General features: G+C 30.2%; 1 protein-coding gene across 1 annotated transcript; it reads right to left on the bottom strand.

Annotated features, from left to right (window-relative positions):
* Nucleotides 1–186: 186 nt before the first annotated feature.
* On the bottom strand, nucleotides 187–23,102 carry LOC120357902. The gene is made up of 2 exons (XM_039449797.1): nucleotides 21,281–23,102; nucleotides 187–2,081 (listed from the first exon to the last, which is right to left on the bottom strand). The coding sequence occupies exons 1-2, from the start codon at nucleotides 21,708–21,710 to the stop codon at nucleotides 2,047–2,049; spliced, it is 465 nt and encodes a 154-aa protein (XP_039305731.1). The 5' UTR covers nucleotides 21,711–23,102; the 3' UTR covers nucleotides 187–2,046.
* Nucleotides 23,103–23,193: the final 91 nt, after the last annotated feature.

The following is a 23,193-nucleotide window of genomic DNA, read 5'->3' as shown; positions in this document are numbered from 1 at the left end:
ACGCACGCACGCACGCACGCACGCACGCACGCACGCACGCCGTTCTCTAAGTAGTAATTACGTATATGAGCACGGATAGCGTATAAGCAGGCGTTTATAATTAATTTTCAAAAATGGTATTTCGTAAGATACTTTTATTATATATTGTTGAATTTGGAAAAAAACTTTTAATTTGGCTGAAAAAAAGATTTTAAAAATATAAAAAACTTTGGGTAGTGGGGGTATTTTGTTAAACCAAATAAACAAAAATTTTTTTTTACAACTGTAGAGTACTCTTTAAACCGTATAACATTTGTTAAAATAATTTTTTTTTATCTCTTATACTTTCGATGAAATTCACCCCAAAAGAGAAATTTCTCTTTTTTCGAAGAGATGTTTTACCCCCATAATTTGAGGTTCCGCACATATAAAAAAATACGGGTCTCTTAAACTTTCGTATTTAACAACATATTTCAAGGAGAATCAAATCGGCGCCGGACCCTTGTGACATGTCCCTTGTTAGTAAAAAAAAATGAGTTGAAAGTGACTCAAAAATGAATTCATATCAACATTTTAAATTTACTATTTAAAATTTTTGAATTTATTAGGGTCAGTCAAATAAAAACGGAACAGACTGTATAACGAGCATGGTGCGGATGTTGGTAACTTTTTTTGTGTGTTCATGGACGTGAACTCTATTGGAAATTAGGGGAGAACGGCGTGAATGTTTACCGCTGTGTCATTTATTTGTTAGACGTACTCGAAGTGAGGAATACATGTAGAATAAACGATTTTCTCGAATTCGTTTATTTCACGCAAACACACGCGCACATGACATACTGTGTTCGCGATATACAGCAGACATTTGGACATGAATTATACTACCTGACACCCCTTTCGCAGTCAAAAATCGCATTATACCTCGCTGTTCTTCTTTCCCGGCCTCCATAGTGATGTTGGAGGCACACACGACGCGCTGACCTCACTTTGAGTACTTCTAACAGATAAATAACACAGTGGTGAACATTCGCGCCGTTCTCCCCTAATTCTTAATAGAGATTACATCCATAAACCCACAGAAAAGGGTTCCCAACGTCCGCGCCATGCTCGTTATACAAGTCTGTTCCGTTTTCATTTGACTGATCCTAATATTTAAATTCAAAAATAATATTAATATGAAAAAAAAATATATTCAATATGATGAATAGCTCATTTTGTATATTTTCAAATTATAAATTTATAACTAATAATCACTGGATAATTTTGACTTCACGGATTTTCCACAGATTTAATAATTGTTTGTAATTATTGGTTAGTTTGATATTTAAAAGATTAGGACCAAACATTGTTGTTAATTATTGTTACAGATGCTTGTTTTTATTTGTATTGAAGAAGACCGTTTATTATAAGTCGAAACGTCTTGCATTTATTTTCTTTGATTATTGCGTACCCCACATAACGAAAATTGATCCCAGGGATATCCTGCGGATATATGTCAAAAGATTTTCTAATATTCTGAGTATGTGTTTAGATAAACTTAAGAGATCCTAAGGATATCCTGTGGATGTCTGAATATCCACTATGTAGAGCCCTAAGACATCGTAATTCAGATGGGCGGATCCCGATAGCGCACGGGACCGATAGCCCACTACCACTCACAACGGCCGATGCCTAGAGTTTTTCCGTTGTTTGGGTTAGATAAGTTAAGATGATTGGTTGGTGGACTATCGCACCGTGCGCTATCGGATCCCGTCCAATTCAGAAATCTTCAGGATGTTTTTGGATAATGAAATTTGATCCTGAGGATGTCCAATGAATCTCTTAAAATAATTTTTGGGACTTTTTAATTCTATAAATTTTTCCAAAACATTCACATAAATATTATTACACCACATAATTCCAATGAACAATATTTTTATAAATTCACATGTATAGCCTAGTCACCTAATATAGCTTATTCACATTTTAAAAAACATTTTTTGCAACAAAAAGTCTCGGAAATTTTCTCTCGGAAATCCCCAAGGCTACCCATCCAAGTAGGGACCGCGGTGGGATGATGCTTGATTTCTATGATTGCTGCGAACTGGATCCCTCGTGATGATCTGTGAACATTTTATGCTAATACGTTTATATAACTGATAGATTAAGTGAATATATATTATTGAAAAAATGAACCGTATAACTAAAGCATATTATTTATATAAATATATATAAAATTACAAGTTTTTAGTGATTTTTACAAATGCAAAATAACATCTGAAATAACTTCTGTTATTTGTTTAAATAAGAATGCAACTAGAAATATAATACAATAATTAAATCAAATATGAAAAAATTTTTATTAAAAAAACATTTAAAAAATACTTAGAAATATTGTTTGCTCATTGGGATGTAAATCGAGATTTTTTCATCCATGGACTTATTTTGTCTATCGATAATATTTATGTTTCTCAATAGTACTGTGTTCAAGATAGAAATTTCGAACTTTAAAAGAGCAAAAGCATAAGTTTCAAATAGTTAATATATGCTATTCAGAAACACAAGTATTTACATACAGCTAAATAGAATAACCCCGCAGATAAAAAAAATCATAGGGGTTATCAAATTATACGCGTTTGACGTGTTTATAATCTAGACGGCAAACCTCTTAGGGACGTCCTAAGGACGTCTATGAGATGTTGTAACGCTTTAAACCCATCCCATTCACGTCCCCGGACATTCAGAACGGATTCAAGATCATCCTGAGGACGTTTTGTGCTGTTAAGGTTTGTATATTATAAGTAATAAAAAAAAAATTTTTTTCAGATCAGAATAGGATATACTAAGGACTTTAATGGATATTATAAATGTCTTAAGAACAGCCTATAGATGATTTTACATTTTGAATCAGAATAGGATCAATCCGAAATAGGATATCCTAAGGAGATTCATTGGTATGTGGGATGTGTATCAAGGGTTAATAATGTAAAATTAAATTTGTGTAATTTGTAGAAAATTATGTAATATCATAAGCTTTGTAGCGCGTGCCTGTTTTGTCTAGTATATTTGAATAACGAGAAGGTTATACATGGTCTTTGTGTTCAATAATTTTCTACGTGAATTTACAATCATTTACAAGATTTTTCAAACTGTGTACCGTATACTTTTTCGTAAACGTTTATAGAGAAGAAGAAAGTAATATGGCATTCATTTTCATTTTATTGAATAACTTTGTTTATAATCAATATTTTATATTGAATCTTGAACGATTATATTCGTCAAAGTGTTATTGAATAGATTCTAGACTCAAAGTAATAAAATATTTATTATTTAGGATGTTATTTATAAAAATGTAATACACTGCATAATCGATGGAAGAAAAAAAGTAATGGTAATATGGCTACTCTAAAAATAATTTTTAAAAATTGATTTAGTTTAAAAAAAAGTATTTTGTTACAAAATTATGTATTTTTAACTTTCCATCATTTACAATTTTTCTGCGTTTAGAGACTTTAAAGATATCATTAAAAATATTAATTTATCCCTTTTTTTTATTTAACATTAAACAAAGTAATATCTTTGTTTCTAAACACCATCCTTCAGAGTAACAATTGAAATATTGATGAGATATTTTGATAAAAAAAACTTGCTTAAAGAACTATATTAACAAAATTCCATGTTGTCGTTTAACTTTACATAACCCAAGTATGTACAGCCGAATAAAAAGTTAAATAAAAAAAAAAACATTCGAGTGTACAGGGTAATTATTAATGGTTGTACCTATTTTGTATTATAGGAGCATGATTTATCGATGGATATTTATTTCTAATATATTATTATATTAGAAATTACAAATGCGTGCTCCTATGATGAAAAGTGGGTGCAATCATTAATAATCACCCTGTATATACATTCGTGTGATAATATATTCAAGTTTAAAAACATGAGATAATATGTGTTTGGTAATAAATAGCAAATTATACTTTGAAAAGGTTTAGAAGTGTTTAAAAGTAAAAATGTCGTTAGCTAACAATCGTCAGCTATTGTATATCGACATATTAGCGCCATTAAAAAACGACAGGCTACTAAATGAATAATTCTATAAGCAATTGTTAGTATTCATCACTTAATAATGAAGATAATAGAGGCAGCTGTTATGTCCACATTAGCCATAATACCTTCTCCTATTTATTTATTTTATATATTAATATATCATGGTTAAATAAGTTTTTTTCTTCTCTATTGTTTATTTACTCAGATAGCCAAGCGTGCAGAGGCAGACTTCGCGTGCGGCGCGGCGTGCTAAAGTAGCAACAAATTGCACACAGTGTCTGTATCATCTGATGCTGTCGACGAACTGTCATCAAAAATAAGACATATATAGCCTGTTGGCCGTGCTATGTAAGTAGTTTGGCTGTAAAAATCGAGCAGGATATGCAACTTATTGAATTCGTTTTTTGTGGTTAGTCTGCCGTCAAAGATTGCCCGCACGCACAGATCAGCACATGTTTTGCTCCGTTTTTGCCGCCAATCTGTCAACATAATATGTTAGTAAACTTTGTCGGAAAATCTTGAGCTTAATGCAGGCACTGATGGCTATGGATCTGCTGTCACCATCTGATCGAATTTGCTGCCACTCGATCTGCGCACAGTATGCGCGCAGTTTGTTATCGGGATAACAATATTATAAATATAATATTATAAATAGTGTAAATAATGTACTATTTACTATTTTCTAGTTCTTCACAGTACAAAATCGAAATTAGTCAAACAAAAAAAAAGAAAATAATAAATAGTAAATAAACAATGAAAAAGTGAGACAACTTATTTATTCATGATATTGTTGTATATTTTGATGTCAAAAGAGAGTAGTGTTTAACACGATGGTTGATCCCTAGAACGTTTCTCACGTCCTTGCTTTACCATCAAGCGGTGATACTGTTAGCTCATGTGGAAAATCAGGTAGCCAATTCTGGTAGGAAACACGGAACAGAGAAGTCGCGACCCCACATTATCTGTGTGTGGTCCTCCTAGAGGAGGTTGAGCGCTGGACTAACCATTAGGCCTCGGAAAAAATTGCACTTGCCAAAGCTCAGGAAGTGCCTTGGACAGGTTGCTTTTAAGAATACGATTTGGCAAATAAAAAAAGGACAATGATTTAAGACTATATACACATGGAACGTTAGAACTTTCTGTAGAAGTGATGCTTTACTGCAATTGATAGACATACTAATAATCTAGAAAGTAAATATTACAATAATTCAGGAAGTAAGATGTATAATAAACAATGCAATTATACAAAAAAAGAATTTTGATGTATATTATAGTTGCGATAAGAAAAAGCACATACTGGGAGTGGGCTTCGTGGTCGGATAAAAACTGATGCAGCAAGTGCTGAATTGAAAATCCGTAAGACAAAGAATGTGTGTGATATGTTTTAACCCTTAAACACACCGATCCCGTAAAATACGTAAATACACTTTCCGGTTTAGGAGATTTTTTTAAAGTTGAGTAGCTATAACTTTGGTTTTAATCAATATTTTTCAACAATTTTTTTTTTAAATGAAAGTTTAGAATCTCAGAAATGTGATTGCACAATTGACTGCGAAATATCATTTATTGTAAAGTTATAAAGGAAAAACCATTAAGCAAAAATGAAAAATTGTTCAAAAAACTACTTTTTCTTTAAAAAATCATATTTTTGCAACAAAAAATTTTTAAAAAGTTTAAAATACGACGTTTTAAAGCTAAAGAGTTATACTTTAAGAAAAAATTATAGCATTGTCTTTCTTTTTAAAAAGTATAATTAAAACAAGGGAAATACAAAAATATTTTTGATATAAAAATCTTTTTTTAAAAAAATCATATCATTGCAACAAAAAACTTTTAAAGACTTTACATTACGGTGTTTTAAAACTAAAGAGCCTAGATAGCACACAATATTTATGATAAATATTAATAAACATTTATTATGAATATTTTTCATAAATGTTATAAAAATATTTTATATATATTTTATGTACATGACAAAAATAATTATAAAAATTGGTATCCAAAATGTTATTAAAATATTTATAAAATATTTACTAAAATATTTTACAAAATATTTTAGTAAAAAATTTACGATAAATAAAAAATAAACATTTATATTAATAATTTATAAAATTTTTTGTATTTTATTTAATTATTATTATATTGTATTAACATATATTTTCTAGTTACATTCTTATTTAAACAAATAAGAATAACAAAAGTTATTCTAGATGCTATTCCGCATTTTGTAAAAATAGTAAAAGAGTATAATTTTATATATGTTTATATAAATAATATGCTTTAATTATACATATTTCATTTTTTTGATAACGTATATTGACACCTGCTCTACCAATTATACACATATTAACACAAAGTATTCTCAGGTCATCACGGATTTAGTTCGCAGCGATCACAAAGGTTAAGCAACGTTTACCGGGGTCGCGACTTTGGATAGATGATTGCTTGGAAAGTTCCAAAAAGAAATTTTTAAGAATGGAATTTTTTTACAAAAATTGTTTTTTAAAATATTATAAAAATATTGTTTTGCTTATTGGGATTATGTAATGTAATATAATATTTATACGAATATTTCAAATATTTTCAAAATAATTATCATAAATTTATCATAAATATTTTTGAAACGTTTATGATAAATATTTATGATCTGTCGAATCTAGAACCATAAAAACATTCAGTAAATGTTTATAATAAATGTTTATAAAATATTAAAATAAATATTATAAATATTTAATAAATATTTTATAAATATTTTGTGCTATCTTGGAGTCATACTTAAAAAAAAAAATTATGTCATTGTCATTCTTATTAAAAAGTACAGTTATTAAACAAGGCAAATATGAGGTATTTTTTATTAAATCAAGGTATCTAAAATTGAAAATTTATGTGTTTTATGATATATTTCGGACTCTACGCAAAAGTCTTCTTTTCCACAGCGCTATATGTACGAGATTCTAACACAGCATTATATGTATTCTAACTTTAGACAGAGTATATGCGAGTAACATACGCGAACGAACCTGTTTGAACGTGTTTTGTCCATTTTTTTTTTTTTTTATGAAACATAGACATAGGATACATGATATAAGATTACTCACAAGAAAGTTACACTCACACAAAATAGTAGTCCCACAGACTCCAATAAAACTTTGTTGCCGTTCCGTTCAAATTTCAGTTGATCAATAGTTGATAAACCATATCAATTAAATACTTCAAAAAGACAGGATAATGAGAATCACAACGTGGTTGTTGATGTGTTTCTATTTTCTGTGTTTATTAAACAACTTCCATTAAATAGGTTCGAACGTTTCAACACAAGTTTGGGTCATTTTCAGCAAATACTGATAAAAAATAATCAATCATTTTCTGATTGCTAAAACATCATTTATTGTGAAGTTATAAAGGAAAAATCATTAAGCAAAAATAAAAACATTGTTCAAAAATCCACTTTTTTTTAAAATTACATTTTTACAATAAAAAATTTAAAAAAAATTTTTAAATATGACGTTTTAAAGCTAAAGAGTCATACTTTAAAAGTAAATTATAGAATTGTCATTACATGGCGGAGTCAAAGATTTACGTTCGTTACAATTCGAGTGATCATCCGACTGAATATATTTTAAAATTCTAAAGTGTGACGACAAACATTAATTGTATCGTTAACTACAAACATTAACAATTGCTAATATTTTTACTCATCATGTGAAGAGAGAAGCATTAATACATAATCAGCTCGTAAAATGGATTAATAAATAAATGCAAGATCATTGACGTCGTCAATCTTTTACGTTGATGTAACAATAGTGAAATACAATGATTTAAGATTTCTCAAATTTAAATGTCATAAACGAGAGTGTTCTTTTGTATCTTTTTGTCGGTATCAAGGTCAAACCAATTAATTTTCGTCTTTAGTTAATACGTAGTTCAAATAATAGAATAGTGATAAAATCGAGAGGTTAAATTAAAATCTGTCAAGGATATAAGTATAGGCAGGTGTAAATATTCCGTGTCTGCCTGTCTATTAAAATCATTATTTTATTAAGACCATTATCTTGGCACTTAATATGTAGCATTTTAGAAATCAAAAGCGTTTCCCTGAAAAACGTTCTCTGTCAAATTAAAATATTACCCCAGTCAAAATCGTGGCCCTTGGTTATTCTATGTTTCGTGATAACCGAGTAGGTACTGGTATTCTTTCTTACATAATTTTTATGCTTCAATATTCTAGTTATAACTTGTCTTGCATATTAATTGAAAAAGATAAAAAATTTTTTTATTCCCCGGTCCGAATCTCCTATCTCATTCCGTTTTCACACAGCAAGCGTTCGAAACTTCATAGAGGATCTTCCTAATCCTCTAGTGTGTTTAAGGGTTAAAGGTAAATTTCACAGCATGAGCTTTTAATCAACGTCGATGCGCCAACAGAAGAAAAGACAGAGGATGAAAAAGATGTCTTTTATGACAAGCTGCTCTCAAAATGACATAAAGGAGCATTTTTCTGAATTGCTAACTAATAACGAACAAAAATTCGCAAGTGAACAGCAGGACATAACAACAGAAGACCAGGATCCACTGTCCTTGGCGAAGGTAAGAGCAACTGTTAAAAAACTTAAAAAATTATGGAGAGGATACCTAGAGAAGATGCAATATCAGCGGAACTTATTAAGACAGCAGGTGAGGTCTTTATCCTGTGGAGATATTGGACCTAACAAGAAACGTTTACGAAGTGTCCGCCTCAGATTTAGATGAGCTTTTAATGGTGTAATACAGATAAAAATAAGGAACACGTATTTTTTTATACTCTAATGCATTTTTAAGGGCAAAATACTCCTTTGAAGAAAATTGGTTTATTTCTTTCAGAGCGTATATTGTCGAAACTGTAAGAGATAGAGAAAAATGTTCAAATAGAAAGTTAAATGATTTGAAGAGTACTTTATAACAATGTTAAAATAAATTCTTTTTATATTTTTTACTTTCCCCCATTACTTACTTATTTTTTTCAAAATTTTTATTTCTTTTTATTAGCAAAATAAAGCTTATTTTATTACAAATTCAATGGTATATGACAAAGTTATGTTGCGATATTTCCATTTTCCAAAAATAATTAAAAACTACTGTATAACGCATGGTACGCGCATTCGTTTGTGCGCTACCGAAGTATCCCTCTCCGATTTTGACGAGTCTTTATAATATGTTGTAGTACAGATCAAAATAAGGGATACACGTATTTTTTTACACGTGCCCAATTTCAGTTTTAGGGGGTGTAACATCCTTTTAAAGAAAATCAGTTTTCTTTATTTAAAGCGTATAGTGTCGAAACTTTAAGAAACAGAAAAAAAGAGTTCTAATTGAAAGATTTTGCTTATAAAAAAAATAGAAAAAAACAGGTAAGTAGTAGAAAAAATATAAAAAAAGTTTTTTCAAAAATGTTTTTTATCACAGTTATAAAGTGCTCTTTAAACCACTTAACTTTTCATAAAATCATTTTTTTAAATCTCTTATAATTTCAACAATACGCTTTGAAAGAAGAAAACCGATTTTCTTCAAAGGGGCGTTTTACCCCCCAAAAAGTGAGATTGGGCACGTATAAAAAAAATACGTGTCCCTTATTTTAATCTTTACAACATATCAAAGGCTCGTCAAAATCGAAGGAGGACAGTTCTATAGTGCACGGACGGGTGCGTGTACCATGCGTTATGGAATGGTTTTTAATTACTTTTGGAAAATGGAAATGTCGCAACATAACTTTGTCATATACTATTGAATTCGTTATAAAATAAGCTTTATTTTGCTTATAAAAAAAATAAAAGTTTTGAAAAAAACAGGTGAGTGATGGGGGAATGTGTAAAAAAAATTTTTTAAATCACTGTTATAAAATACTCTTTAAACCATTTAACTTTTAATTAGAATATTTTTTTCTATTTCTTATAGTTTCGACAATATACGCTTTGAAAGAAAAAAACTGATTTTCTTCAAAGGAGTGTTTCACCCTTAAAAATGCATTAAGGCACGTATAAAAAAAATACGTGTCCCTTATTTTTATCTGTATTACAACATATTAAAAGCTTGTCTAAATCTGATGCAAACACTTCGTAAACGTTTCTTGTACCAGAAAAGGTACCAGAAGAACTAGGTGTTAACGTGCCTCCTCCACAAAAGATCAATTTGTACGTAAAAACTATAAGGGTATAACATTCCTTAACACCATTTATAAGATACTATTAAACGTGCTGTTTGAGAGGATATTTCCATACGCACAGAGATACGTAGGGATGTATCAGGCCGGCTATCAAAAAGAAAGATTTACAATTGATTAAATATTTACGCCAAATACTGGAAAAGATAAGAGAACATAACATAGTAATATCACCTTTTTATCAATTTCAAATTGGCATACGACAGCATAGTAAAATCGAAACTATATCAGGCAATGAAAGTATATCAGCTGCAAATTCCATCAAAAATTATTAGGACGATTAAAGTAGGTAGGGTGATATGCAAGGTGAGAATACAGAATGTGTTATCAAACCCCTTTAAATTAATCAATGGGATAAGGCAGGGAGATAGCTTGGCGTGCATCCTGTTTAGCCTGGTTCTGGAGAAGATGGTAAGACAATCGGGAGTTAGCAGTAGACACAGGATCCCTTTTAAGTCAACCCAATTACTGGCATTGACATTGTTGCGATGTCAATTGATGACTTGAATAATTTATTAATATATCGAGAAAACTGCGAAAAAAATAGGATTAGAGATAAATGGGAAAAAAAAAATTTTCATATTAACAACATAAAAAACAAGAATACATACGATTGGCCAAATACGCCAAAATCTTACCATAGGAGACTATAATTTTGAAGTGCCTTCACATACTTAGGCACAAGCATGTGATCATGAAAACAACGTCAGCACTGAGACAAAACAAAAAATTAAAGCGGTCTCTAAATGTGCATACCGTCTCAACAAGCACTTGAGAAGTCACTTCTTCAGCTGGAAAACAAAAATTAAAATGTATATATTGTAAAACACTTATAAGACCAATTCTAACATGTGTTTGTGAGACGTGTACGATGAGCAAGAGAGATGAGAGTCTCCTGAGCGCCTTTGGAAAGAAAAATAATGTGCAGAATTTTTGGAGAAATTAATATCGAAGACGTTTGGCGTTGAAGGTATAACAGTTATACCAACGATTTATAACTTATACTAACTTTACAATTATCACGATATTGTATCTTACGTAAAAATACAACTTACAAAGAAAGGTCTCGAGGTGTCCCCTTCTGATTTTGACGAGCCTTTAATATATTGTAGTACAGATAAAATAAGAGACACATATTTTTTTATACGTCATTAATCATCAAAAGATTCAATAAGAGCGAGAATAAATAAGATGTCAATAAAATTCTTTAGTTAGACATTTACATAAATGAAAACGCTGGACGTTTTGGGCTAACTTGCTCCTTATCAACATAAAATTATTTACATAATTAAAACTTTTACGGTGCGAATGGGAACGCAATAGTTGGAACGTTGATGTGATATCGTCCGTATAATGTCATCTCTAATAGTTGGATGAAAACGAGAGCTTCGTAAAGACGGTTACATGTATCGTTATCCTGATCAATATAGATTTAGTAAAAATAACTCAAAGAAAAATGCGATCCGGTCAGAGAAGAAAAAAGTAAGAACTTACATGAGCTATGTGTGTATATAATAAGTTGTCTTATCCATGGTCAAAGTTTTTCAAATTCACAGAGCACATGACAAACGAACCGTCTCCGAGGAGAGATATAGCAGAAAAGAGTTTAAGTATCGGTTTCAAAATCTTGTAAATGTATTGAAGTGTGTATGTGACTTTCGAATAGCTTGTTGTGATGTTGAGAGGTTATTATTTTTATTGTGCAAACTTTACAAGAATGTTAGAATAAGATTCATCTAGAAATTCAGTATCTTTCATTAAGTTAATGCTATTCTTTTGCTCTTTTATATGTATCATCTCGGAGACAAGTCGTTTGTGATGATTAGTTTCTCTGTCTAAAATCCTTACGTGTTCCTAATCGAATTTGAAAAACTTTGACCATGTATAAGACAACTTATTATATACACACATATCTCACGTAAGTTCTTACTTTTTTCTTCTCTGACCGGATCGCGTTTTTCTTTGAGTTATTTTTACTAAATCTATGTTGATCAGGATAACGATACATGTAACCGTCTTTATGAAACTCTCGTTTTTATCCAATTATTAGAGATGACATTATACGGACGACATCACATCAACGTTCCAACTATTGCGTTTCCATTCGCACCGTGAAAGTTTTAATTATGTAAATAATTTTATGTTGATAAGGGGCAAGTTAACCCGAAACGTCCAGCGTTTTCATTTATGTAAATGTCTAACTAAAGAATTTTATTGACAATCTTATTTATTCTCGCTCTTATTGGACCTTTTGATGATTAATGATTGTTTTTACACAAAAGAGCACAAACTAATTTATGAATTTTTTTATACGTGCCCAATTTTACTTTTAGGGGGTGAAACACCCCTTTGAAGAAAATCGGTTTTTTACTTTCAAAGCGTATATTGTCGAAACTATAAGAAATAAAGAAAAATGCTTTAATTGAGAGTTAAATGTTGAGGGTTGAGAGTTAAAGGTTTGAAGAGTACTTTATAACAGTAATAAAAAAATTTGTTTCTTAAATTCTTTTTATACTTTTTCCCACTACTTACCTATTTTCTTCAAAATTTTTATAAGCAAAATAAAACTTATTTTATTACAAATTCAACGATGTATGATAAAGTTATGTCGTGACATTCCCATTTTCCAAAAATAATTAAAAACATCCTTACACGCATGTTCCTTGCACTCGTGCGGTTGTTATGGTTTTTAATGATTTTTAGAAAATGGAAATGTCGCAACATAACTTTACCATATACCATTAAATTCGTAATAAAATAAGCTTTATTTTGCTTATAAAAACAAATAAAAATTTTAAAAATAATAAGTAGGTGGTAGGAAAAAATATTTAAAAAATTTACAAAAAATTTTTTAATCATTGTTATAAAGTGATTTTTAAACTATTTAACTTTACATAAGAACATTTTTTTAAATCTCTTATAGTTTCGACGATATACACTTTAAAAGTAGAAAACCGATTTTTTTTAAAGGGGTGTTTCACCCCCTAAAAGTGAAATTGAGCATTTGATTGATTAAAAACATATGTGTCTTTTATTTTTATCTGCACTACAACATAGAGGAGAAAAAGGTATTATGGCTACTGTCAACAATATGGCTACCCCTATTCTTTCCGTTATTAGGTATTCTAATAATTGCTTATGGAGTTATTTGTTTAGTAGCCCGCCGTTTTTTTAGTGATGCTAATATGCCAATACATAATGACTGACGAGGCATTTTTACTTTTGAGCACTTCTAAACTTTTTCAATATACACCTTTAACCTTTAATTACTCATACTTCCTTATTCTTAAACTTGAGTGTATTATCACACAAAGGTACATACACTCGAGTGTTTTTTGTTATTTAACTTTTTATTCGGCCGTATACATTTTGAGTTATATAAAGTTAAAATAATAACATGGAATTTTGTTAATACAGTTTTTAAAGCAAAATTTTTATATAAAAATATTTCTTTGATAAATCGATTGTTATTTTAAAAAGCGGTGTTTAGAAACATTAGAGACATCATTTTATGCTTGTTGTTTAATGTTAAACAGGGATAAAATGATATTTTTAATAAAATTTCTAATAGTATTTTTAAAGCTTTTGAACGCAGGAAAATTCTAAATAAGAAAAATTCTAAACAATGGAAAATTAAAAATATATAATTTTATAACAAGATACTGTTTTTTTGTAAACTAAACTAATTTTTTAAAATTATTTTTACGGATAGCCATATTACAACCAGTTCTTTTCTTCCACCTTTTATGCAGTGAGATTAGATTTTTATAAATCACGTCCTAAATAATAAATATTTCATTATTGTGAATTTAGAAACTGTCAAACACTCTGACGAATGTAATTGTTCAAGTTTTAGTAGAAAATATTAATTATAAACAAACCCTCTTTTGCTTTATTAGAAGCTCATCTAAATCAGAGGGGGACATTTTCGTAGCGCACGGACGGGTGCGCGTACCATGCGTTATGGAGAGCTTTTTAATTACTTTTGGTAAATGGAAATGTAACTTTATCATATATCATTGAATTCGTAATAAAACAAACTTTCTTTTGCTTATAAAAAGAAATAAAAGTTTTGAAAAAAATAGGTAGGTGGTGTTGGAAAGTATTAAAAAAAATTAAAAAAAATTTTTTTTATCACTGTTATAATGTACTCTCTGAGCCATTTAGCTCTCAATTAGGACTTTTTTTTCTATCTTTTATAGTTTCGACAATATATGCTTCAAAAGAAAAAACCTATTTTCTTAAATGTAGTATTTCACCTCTTAAAAGTGAAAATGGACACGTATAAAAAAATATGTGTTTTTTATTTTTATCTGTACTACAACATATTAAAGGCTCGTAAAAATCGGAGGGGGACACGTCGAAACCTTTTCTTGTTAGATGGATAGGATCACAGATGGTATGGGCAGTAATAGACAACCAGGAAGACCGAGGCTTAAGTGACTCGAGTTGAACATGACGCCAACATCATTGGAATCCGACACTGGTAAAGTGTAGCAATGGATAGGAGGATTTGAAGGCAAAAACTGGAACAGGCATTGGTTCACTAAAGGCTGTCACATCATTGATGTAATATGATAATGATGTATATTGTATACTTTGCATACAACTTATTAAACAACTTATTAAAAATACAGATCTACTATATTAAATTTTACAGATAAATATTGAAAATACTTACCGAAAAAATAAATATCTCTTCATCATGACACAGATCTCTTTATACAGGTGTAATAAATTTCATAGAAAATACTGAAAAGTTAAGAATGTGTCAAACGTGTTCTATTTCAGAATGTAACTTTAAATACATGTTATATGTGATGTCTGTTATTATATTGTTGAATAAGAAATTGTAAATAGACAATTGTCGACTCGCATATAATACATAAGTCTCGTGCGTTTACTTAGCACAAACTACCTTGTATTTTGAAAAAACGTGTTATATGTAACAGTTATCATTATATTGTTGAATAAAAAATTGAAGTAGGACATTAATTGCGGTAATTTACAAAGAAATTTGCTTGTTCTATAAAAAGAATCAAATCAAGACAGGTCTTACTTCGTTTGGTTGAAGATGATCAACACCTCAACGTAGTTACCAATCCTTAACATCTCATTTGCAGACGTCATCTACTATCATGATGATTGTAATCATGATACCGATATCCAGGATGATTATTTTTTGATGAAACGTCTTTATTATTAACCATACACAAATTTTTGGATTTACACTTTTCACCGATTTATTTAATCCACACGATACACTTACTAAATTATAATAATAAATTGACTTGATGTAAAGAGTGGCCGATAAAATTGATTACTATGATTACGCAAATCACTTACTTCATTCTTAGTTCTATACAGTGCTAGTGAAACTGTAGGCAAGTAGTATCGCAATAGGCAATCAAGTGTTATCTGGCTATCGAAAATGTGAAAGGGAGATTTTTCGAAGGCGATGACGATGTGTCTTACATGAAAATATTGAGATTTAGACACCATCATGATACCTCCGCTCGTAGGACACGAAGAAAAAAAATACGCACTTTCATTATATAATTCAAATCCAAGCTATCGATTGAGCTTACTTAAAACTTGATCGGTTTAGTCATTATTGAGATCTGATAATCTTGCGTGATCGCAACACACTGGCTTACGTAAAAAGACATATGACAGTCTTGCGCGCAGTTTTGTGCTGCGCATTTATTTGATGCGCTACTTTGTCTTTTGATTAGAAATAAATGGATGCCAAAAAATGAACAAAGAAATTCGTTAAAAAAAAGAGAATTGTAAAATTACTTGATATTCTTCAAGTAATGATAATGCGGATGATTTATTTATTTTTTCAATAGATAACGAGTAACGGTAACAAGTTTTAAAATTAATTTCCAATTTTGTTATGTACTATTTAATAATGCATTAGAACGATCGTAAAATATATGATTCTTGATTAAAATTTGTTCGTTACTTACAAAAAACCCATTACAACCATTCGGAACCGATTCTTTTTGAAATATGTTCTTAAACAATAAACTTTATACGAAGAGAAATAATTTGCTATTGTAGCCAAATTGTTTTTGTTATTGTATATCTATAGTGCAACGACAGAGTTTAATTGACGCAATATAAGTTTAGAAATTATTTGTTAGTGTTATTAGTAATAATTATTAGTAGTAGTTATTAGGAGAGCAGAATTTATTAAGTTGTTAATATAGAAAAAATTTGCTATGTGTATTTGTCTTTACAGATAAGTTAATTTGCGGTTAAAGCAAAATAATATATCATTAACAAATACTTTTGTTATTAAAGCAAAAATACCATTGTTCACACAAATGGATTTATATGGAATTAAATCTGTGATTCAATAAATTTGTTCTTACCTTAAAATAATTCGTAGTTTTAGCAAACTTATATCTAACATATATTAAACTAATACTTTAGCTGATCTCTTTGATGTCTATATAACAACTAGTAGATTTTACTATAATAGCATAAAATGCTATGCTAATAAGTTATTTTCTCCGTGTAAGAGACGTATTTTTTATATCAATTCAACACTTAATCGCCATTGTAACGTTTTGTTCCTCACTAGCCATCATTCGCGTTTTACGCTTCTATTAAAGGGTACACCATTATGAGATGGTTTTCAACGATAATTTTATTTAGTTTCAACCTTCTAGTATACGATTAAAAAGTGAAATAGCAATAACAATTGGTGAAACTATATAATTTTGGCAAATATGTGAACAAATAAGTTACAACGAATGAAGAGTAATTTTCGAAAAATAATAATTTTCCTAAAAATCATCGTAGAGAACTGATCCAAAAAAGAAATTAAAGTTAAAGATGATATTTTTATAACAAAAATGTTCCATTCGTTTGGATTGATAATTTAATATTAAATTTGCAAGATGAATAATTTGTATTTTTATTAATTTTAATAAAATTAGCGAGTAATATGGGATTTTCAATTAATATAGCTTTAATTCTGTTTAATGAATTTTAATGTTATAAAATAAAAATTATATTTTTTATTTATATATATAGGGGAGAGTAAGATAAGTCGAACCGTGTTCCAAATTGGACCTTTTAATTTAAATGAAAAGGTTCAGCAGATTTGCGTGCTATTTATAATGTAAATTCTTATAAAACACCGAACATGTAGCAGCAGTTTAACAGTTCTCTGCCATAACATTTACAGAATACACGTGAATATGTATTTTCAGCTATTGTCCAAAAGTTTTTTAAAAAAAGAAAATTCTTGTAAATTATTATTAAAAGGTGTTAAAAATTTGTAAGTTAATTGACTTACGATAATTAAAAATTGTAGAATTCAAAAATATCAATCATGTTGTGATTTCTTTTGAGAGTCTTTTACGATTTATTGTAAAAATTGTTCCCAAGTTCGAAAGGATTCGTGTTCAAATCGAACTTTTACGTCAGAATTGCAACTTGCAATCGTAGTACTGTTAATCGGCCAACCAAATCTGATCCTAGAAATGTTAAATTAGTAAAAAATTATGAGTCATCAGACTCGAATAATTGATTTTTATTGATTTCAATTCCAATTATATAATAACCATGTCATAACATGACCAGGAAACGTCTAACTATATAAGCTGTTACTAATTTGTTTTTTTAAATAAAATTTTTACTTTTTACTGTCAAATTGTTCGTTTCTATGCAATACTAAACAAAAATACATTATAATCTTTTGAAATCTTATTGAAAAGTTGATAAAAATGGGAGTGTCCGATTTAGGCCAGAAACCAGTAGTTCCAAATCGGACCGAAAAAAGCGTTTTTACATTTTCCGTTATAGTTCAACACAGATAAGAGATACGTCAAAATGGTCTGAAGCAAAAATGAAGGAAATTATCTTTTCAATGGCACCTTCAGTTTTACGATCGGACTTAATGCGATAGAAAACAAAAACTGCAGCTATATAGATCCGATTTACCCAACTCTCCCCATAAAAATCAAATACTTTGATTAATATAAAGTTACAAATTACAAATATCATGCAAACATATTGATAAAATAAAATATTATAAGAAATATAAAAATTATTTACTTTTAATTTGAGCACCTTTACCAGCCAAGCTGAGGTCAGTCGTGTATTGTGAATTTTTCACATCAACCTATTGAAATAACAGCGGTTAAAGAGCGCCACTGCGGTACCATATTCTCCTACTAATGAAGTTTTGTTTAGGCAAGGTATAAGACTCTAGCACACACTTTTGCATAGTTGCATAACCATATGCATAAAGGAATTGATTGGTCCATTTCCTTATGCATGTGCTAATGGATCAATTAAATTCCTTATGCGCATGGTTATGCAGCTATGCAAAAGTGCGTGCTTCCGTCTATAGGTGCATGCAGTAGCGTTGTACGTAATGCGGAAAATTTTGCTCGAACGTGAATGATCTCATATTGACTAGAAAGGGTTAATTCGAGAATTAAGAAATAAACAAACCTTTCAAAATAATGAAGGATAGGATATTTTGAAAAATATTAAATAATTAAAACATAAATACAGTTAAAAACTATACAAAAATATAGTTATAAAATCCACAAATAGAGTTATAAAGTTCTAAAAAATCATAAAAGTTTTGTCTCACACATTTTTCTATACATTTCGTCGTTTTGCCGATAATCTCTTTAAATTAAATAAAGCATTGCCTTTGAGTGGTTATTCCACATCTTAAATGTCAAATTGAACCTACAAAAAAATTGTGTTTGCTAGATTTTTTTAAATAAAATATTTCAAGGAAAATTGAATCAGTTTTTAACAGTCGTGACTGGTCCCTTGTAAACGTTTTCTACACAATAATGAGAACCAGTATCCTTAAACTCATAATTTGCTAAGAATAATACAACTACTTTTCCTTTTTTTTTTCAATATATTTCAACAAATATTTGTATGTTAAGTTGGCAGTTAAGTTTTACAATATTGTACGATAATATTGTGAAATAAAAGCATGCAAAGTATGAAGAATTCCATGTTGGTTTTATTCCTTTTTTTTTAATATTATCCTGTATCAATAATTATTATTCAACTAATACATTTTACTTAGTAGTATTGATTAGAAGTATTGATATAACATACTGACAAATACAACTTTGATTCTTTTTAATTTAACATTAAACAAAAAATTTATATTTTTAATACTGTCTTTTATATCAGTTATTTTTTAACAAATACGGTCGAGTTGTTTTAACGATAACTAATATAAAATAAGTGTTTTTTTCTTTCTTAACTTTGTGATTACATTTTACAAATATTTTGCGACTGATGCATTTAACTGAACATTACTTTTTCGAGTTAGTGCAGATGTTAATTTGCGATGATGTAGCATTCTTTTAAATTAAAAAAATTAAAAATCGGTTAATTGAATGAGAGACATCTTATTTGATATTTCTGTGAGAATCGTTTCTGTGAGGGTCATTGCTTTTTTATATTTATATATATTAATATGTATGTAATGATTGTTAATTAATATTTTTATAAATACTGATAAAGCTACAAATATTAAAATATTTATTGCTTCATTATATATGAATAGTTTTTAATGTTTTTAATGTTTTCAATAGATATAACGATATATAGTAGTAATTGTAAAATATAACAAGTTAAAAACATACAATATATCAATCGCAACATGTTCTCGTCAGCACAGCCATGAACTTGACCCTGATTCTTCATCTGACCTACTCAACCAGGCTACCAACTACGTAAGGATAGTAGAGCGAAGCCAGTTTTCTGTCAAGGAACTCGGCCGTATAAGAAAGAGCGGAAGAGGAGAAGCAAGAATGTAGTTGAGAGCGAGGGTAAAGTTGAGGGTGACCATAGTCGATGCCTGGCAAAATGGACAGGGGTTGATTCACTCTTTTGGAAAGTCCCTTGACAGAACTAAACTGAAATCTATTCTATTTGTACTATTAATATATTCTGTATATCATTGTATTTCATTATTGTACTCCATTGTTTTTTTTATGTTGATGCAGACAATAAAAAAAACTTAGTAGTGAAATATAGATATTTTCAAAATATTGATTTGAGATCTATGAATAACAAAAATATAGACAAACATACGTTCTTTACATGTATTATTTTTTATATTATTCATTCAAGGACTGTATTCTCTAATCAGTTTAACAAAAGAAGAAGTAAAAATAAAAGAAAAAATTATTTTCTTTGTTTTTACATACTTTATATTTTTTTATTAGTTTCTTTTTTTTCGTTCAGTTTTTCAAATAAATCAAAAACAAGAAGAAGGACTCCCGTTAGTTAAATGCATAATTTATATCTCACTTACAATTCACTAAAGTGCAGATCCTTTCACGAATCCGCTTTCATTTTGCTTTAATTTGGAGTTACTTTTGTTATTAGAAGAAAATGTGCTTTTCCTTGTTATTTATATTGATTATGCAATACCGATATTCAATTTTTTTTTATGAAGACATATCTTGAGTGTATAATCTAATCGTTTTTATTACTATTTTGTAATTAAAATCGCAAACAACAGAAGATACTTGATAAATATTGAATAATTATCTAGTTAATTTGTTGCAACCAACTTAAATAATTTTTCTTTTTTGAAAGAAATATGAAGAATTGATAATTTAAAAAGATTTCGACATCTTTTCAAATTCTATCTTCGTAATAAATGATAATTCGTATTTTAGAACGATAAAATAGAGAATGGCGATAAAATTAGATAATATTAAGCAATTAATAGTTAATTCATTAAACAAAAAACAAAAAAAGAACAAACAAAGAAACAATTGTTAAAAGCATTGAAATTATTCCTGAACAGCAAAGCAGTACGATTTATATTACGTGCAGCTTGTATTCTTATTGTTCGGATATATATTATTAAGGACACTCTTGAACAAAAATAAATACGAAGATAATTCGATTGCATAATATACGAAAATGTGATATGTAAAAGTGTTAATACATTTGTTACATATTTGTATTTTCGTTACATTTTGTATCTTTCTGGTGTTTGTGAATCTGTGCAGTTATCAGGGAAACTGAGTGTGAGCTTTTGATAGCGACTGTACTCACGGTGGAAAATCCATTTCGTTTTAACTTTACGTTCAAATTGAATGTTTTGTAGTTGTGTGTCGACTTGGGAGAGACGTAGCTGCCGGAGTAGAGAAACGAAGGAGAGGTTGGTAGGTTGACGTGGTGGAAGTTGATAGAGGAGAGAAGATGGTAGTGGGGTGAAGGGAGCAAGAGGGATCGAGTCTGGTGCGGGGAGAGCGTGAGTGGGTGGTAGAAAGGGATGTAGAGGTACCAAAGAGGGAAGGCAGGCGGCCGTATTCCGCTCTCCCCTTCTCAAAATCACATTCATCAGAGGCGGATGGCCGCACCGCTCTATTCCGCTCCTCTCCGCTTTACTCCACTCTACTCTGCGTAAGGGGTGGTACACAGTGCACAGTACCGAAGAAGGTGCAGCACCCATGAGAAAGTATGAGTGAGGGGGTAAATCCATGTAGCGGAGGAAAGAGGAAACGGGAGAGCAAGAGATGGTCGATGAGAGACTGGGGAAGACAGGGGTGTAGGGGAGAGGCTAGGAGACGCGCGGATATTGATTCCCGCGGGATATGCGCGCGTTCAACGAGACTCGGAAGTCTAAAATGTACGTATGCCGTTTTTAAGAACATATGCATATCATGTGCTTTATGAGTTCTCTGTCATATGTATATTGATTAACTTATCAAAGATGATAAAACATCATTTTATTGTAATAATTGTGAATTATTAGAAATGCAACCAGTTTGTAAAAATTAAGATTAGAAAGAAATGGGACGTTGAAAAAATTCTAACCACAATGATCAAACGGCCAAAAAATGTTTTTTAGACGCGAATACAATAAACGCTAGTAATGAACTGGTAAGAGAAAAGGCTCTATATATTACTGTATTAATGAGTACACTTATTGTAATACAATATTGTAACATAATCTTCAAGTTATTAACCAAATTATTAATTATTGACAAATAACAAATAAATAGAAGATTTTTAGAAATGCTTACAGTAGTAATGCTATATAGCTATTATTATCAGAACTTAATTCTGTAGTCTACAAGTTGTTCTGAAAAATTCACGGCATTTAATTTAATATTTCATCAGTGTGCCATAAACTAATATTTATGTTTTTGAATATAAGTTTGGATTTGGATATTTAATTACGTTTTAAACATGATTTGTAAGATTGGAAGAAATTAAAGCACAACTTCAATAAAATCAGTCGTTTGAGAATGCTTATGCTCAATGGACTCGTTGAATTTATGTGGACATAAGTGGACGAGCATCATAGCCAGTATAAAGAGGAAAGATGAAAGTGAAAGAGCAAAAGCGAGCAGGTTGCGAGAAAATGAGGCGAGGAATAAAGACGGTTTTAAAGTTGTAATCTTTATATGATGGTGTGGATAACGGATACGTGACATAGAGAAAACTTTAAGGAAGCTCAAGCTGGAAAGTCAAAGAGAGAAGAGTCAGATAGAAGGGGAAAGAGATATCACATCTGATCCCACGGTCGCGTGAATCCTCTTCCTCGTTTTCCCTCCGCTTCACTTGGCTGGTTGGCTGGTTGGTTGGACAGCTCGCTCGAGGCGAAAATCCAACGCGCGTAAACCAACACACTGCGCACCACTACAAACTCCATTCTACGGCATCCGTCGTTGCCTCCACTTGCCAGCCAGTCAGTTCGGGCTAACCACCTTCCTGCTTGCTAGCCCGTCTGTCTGTCTGCCTGCCTGCTTGTTACCTACCGCAGTTACTACTACTAATACTACTACTACTACTATCTTCTACTGTTGCTACGCGTATCACTACTACCAGAGTTGTTACTACCACATTAGTAACAGCCAGCCACCGCTGCTGCTACTGTCGGCATTGCTGCGGCTACAACCTACGTTTTATGAATGAAACCCACGTGTAAACCACGTGACTAGCCGTCACTGACCCTACGT

This window comes from Solenopsis invicta, chromosome 1 (assembly GCF_016802725.1).
Source record: "Solenopsis invicta isolate M01_SB chromosome 1, UNIL_Sinv_3.0, whole genome shotgun sequence".
NCBI classification, from domain to species: Eukaryota; Metazoa; Arthropoda; class Insecta; order Hymenoptera; family Formicidae; genus Solenopsis; species Solenopsis invicta.
The sequence above is the reverse complement of the archived record's forward strand: the minus strand, read 5'-3'. Positions and strand labels throughout refer to the sequence as shown.

Coding starts and splice junctions, on each gene's coding strand:
- LOC120357902 (XM_039449797.1), bottom strand. CDS start 21,710: ATGGATTTACCCCCTCACTCATACTTTCTCATGGGTGCTGCACCTTCT. Junction 2,082..21,280: donor AACGAAATGGATTTTCCACC/GTGAGTACAGTC, acceptor AAATGTTCACAG/ATCATCACGAGGGATCCAGT.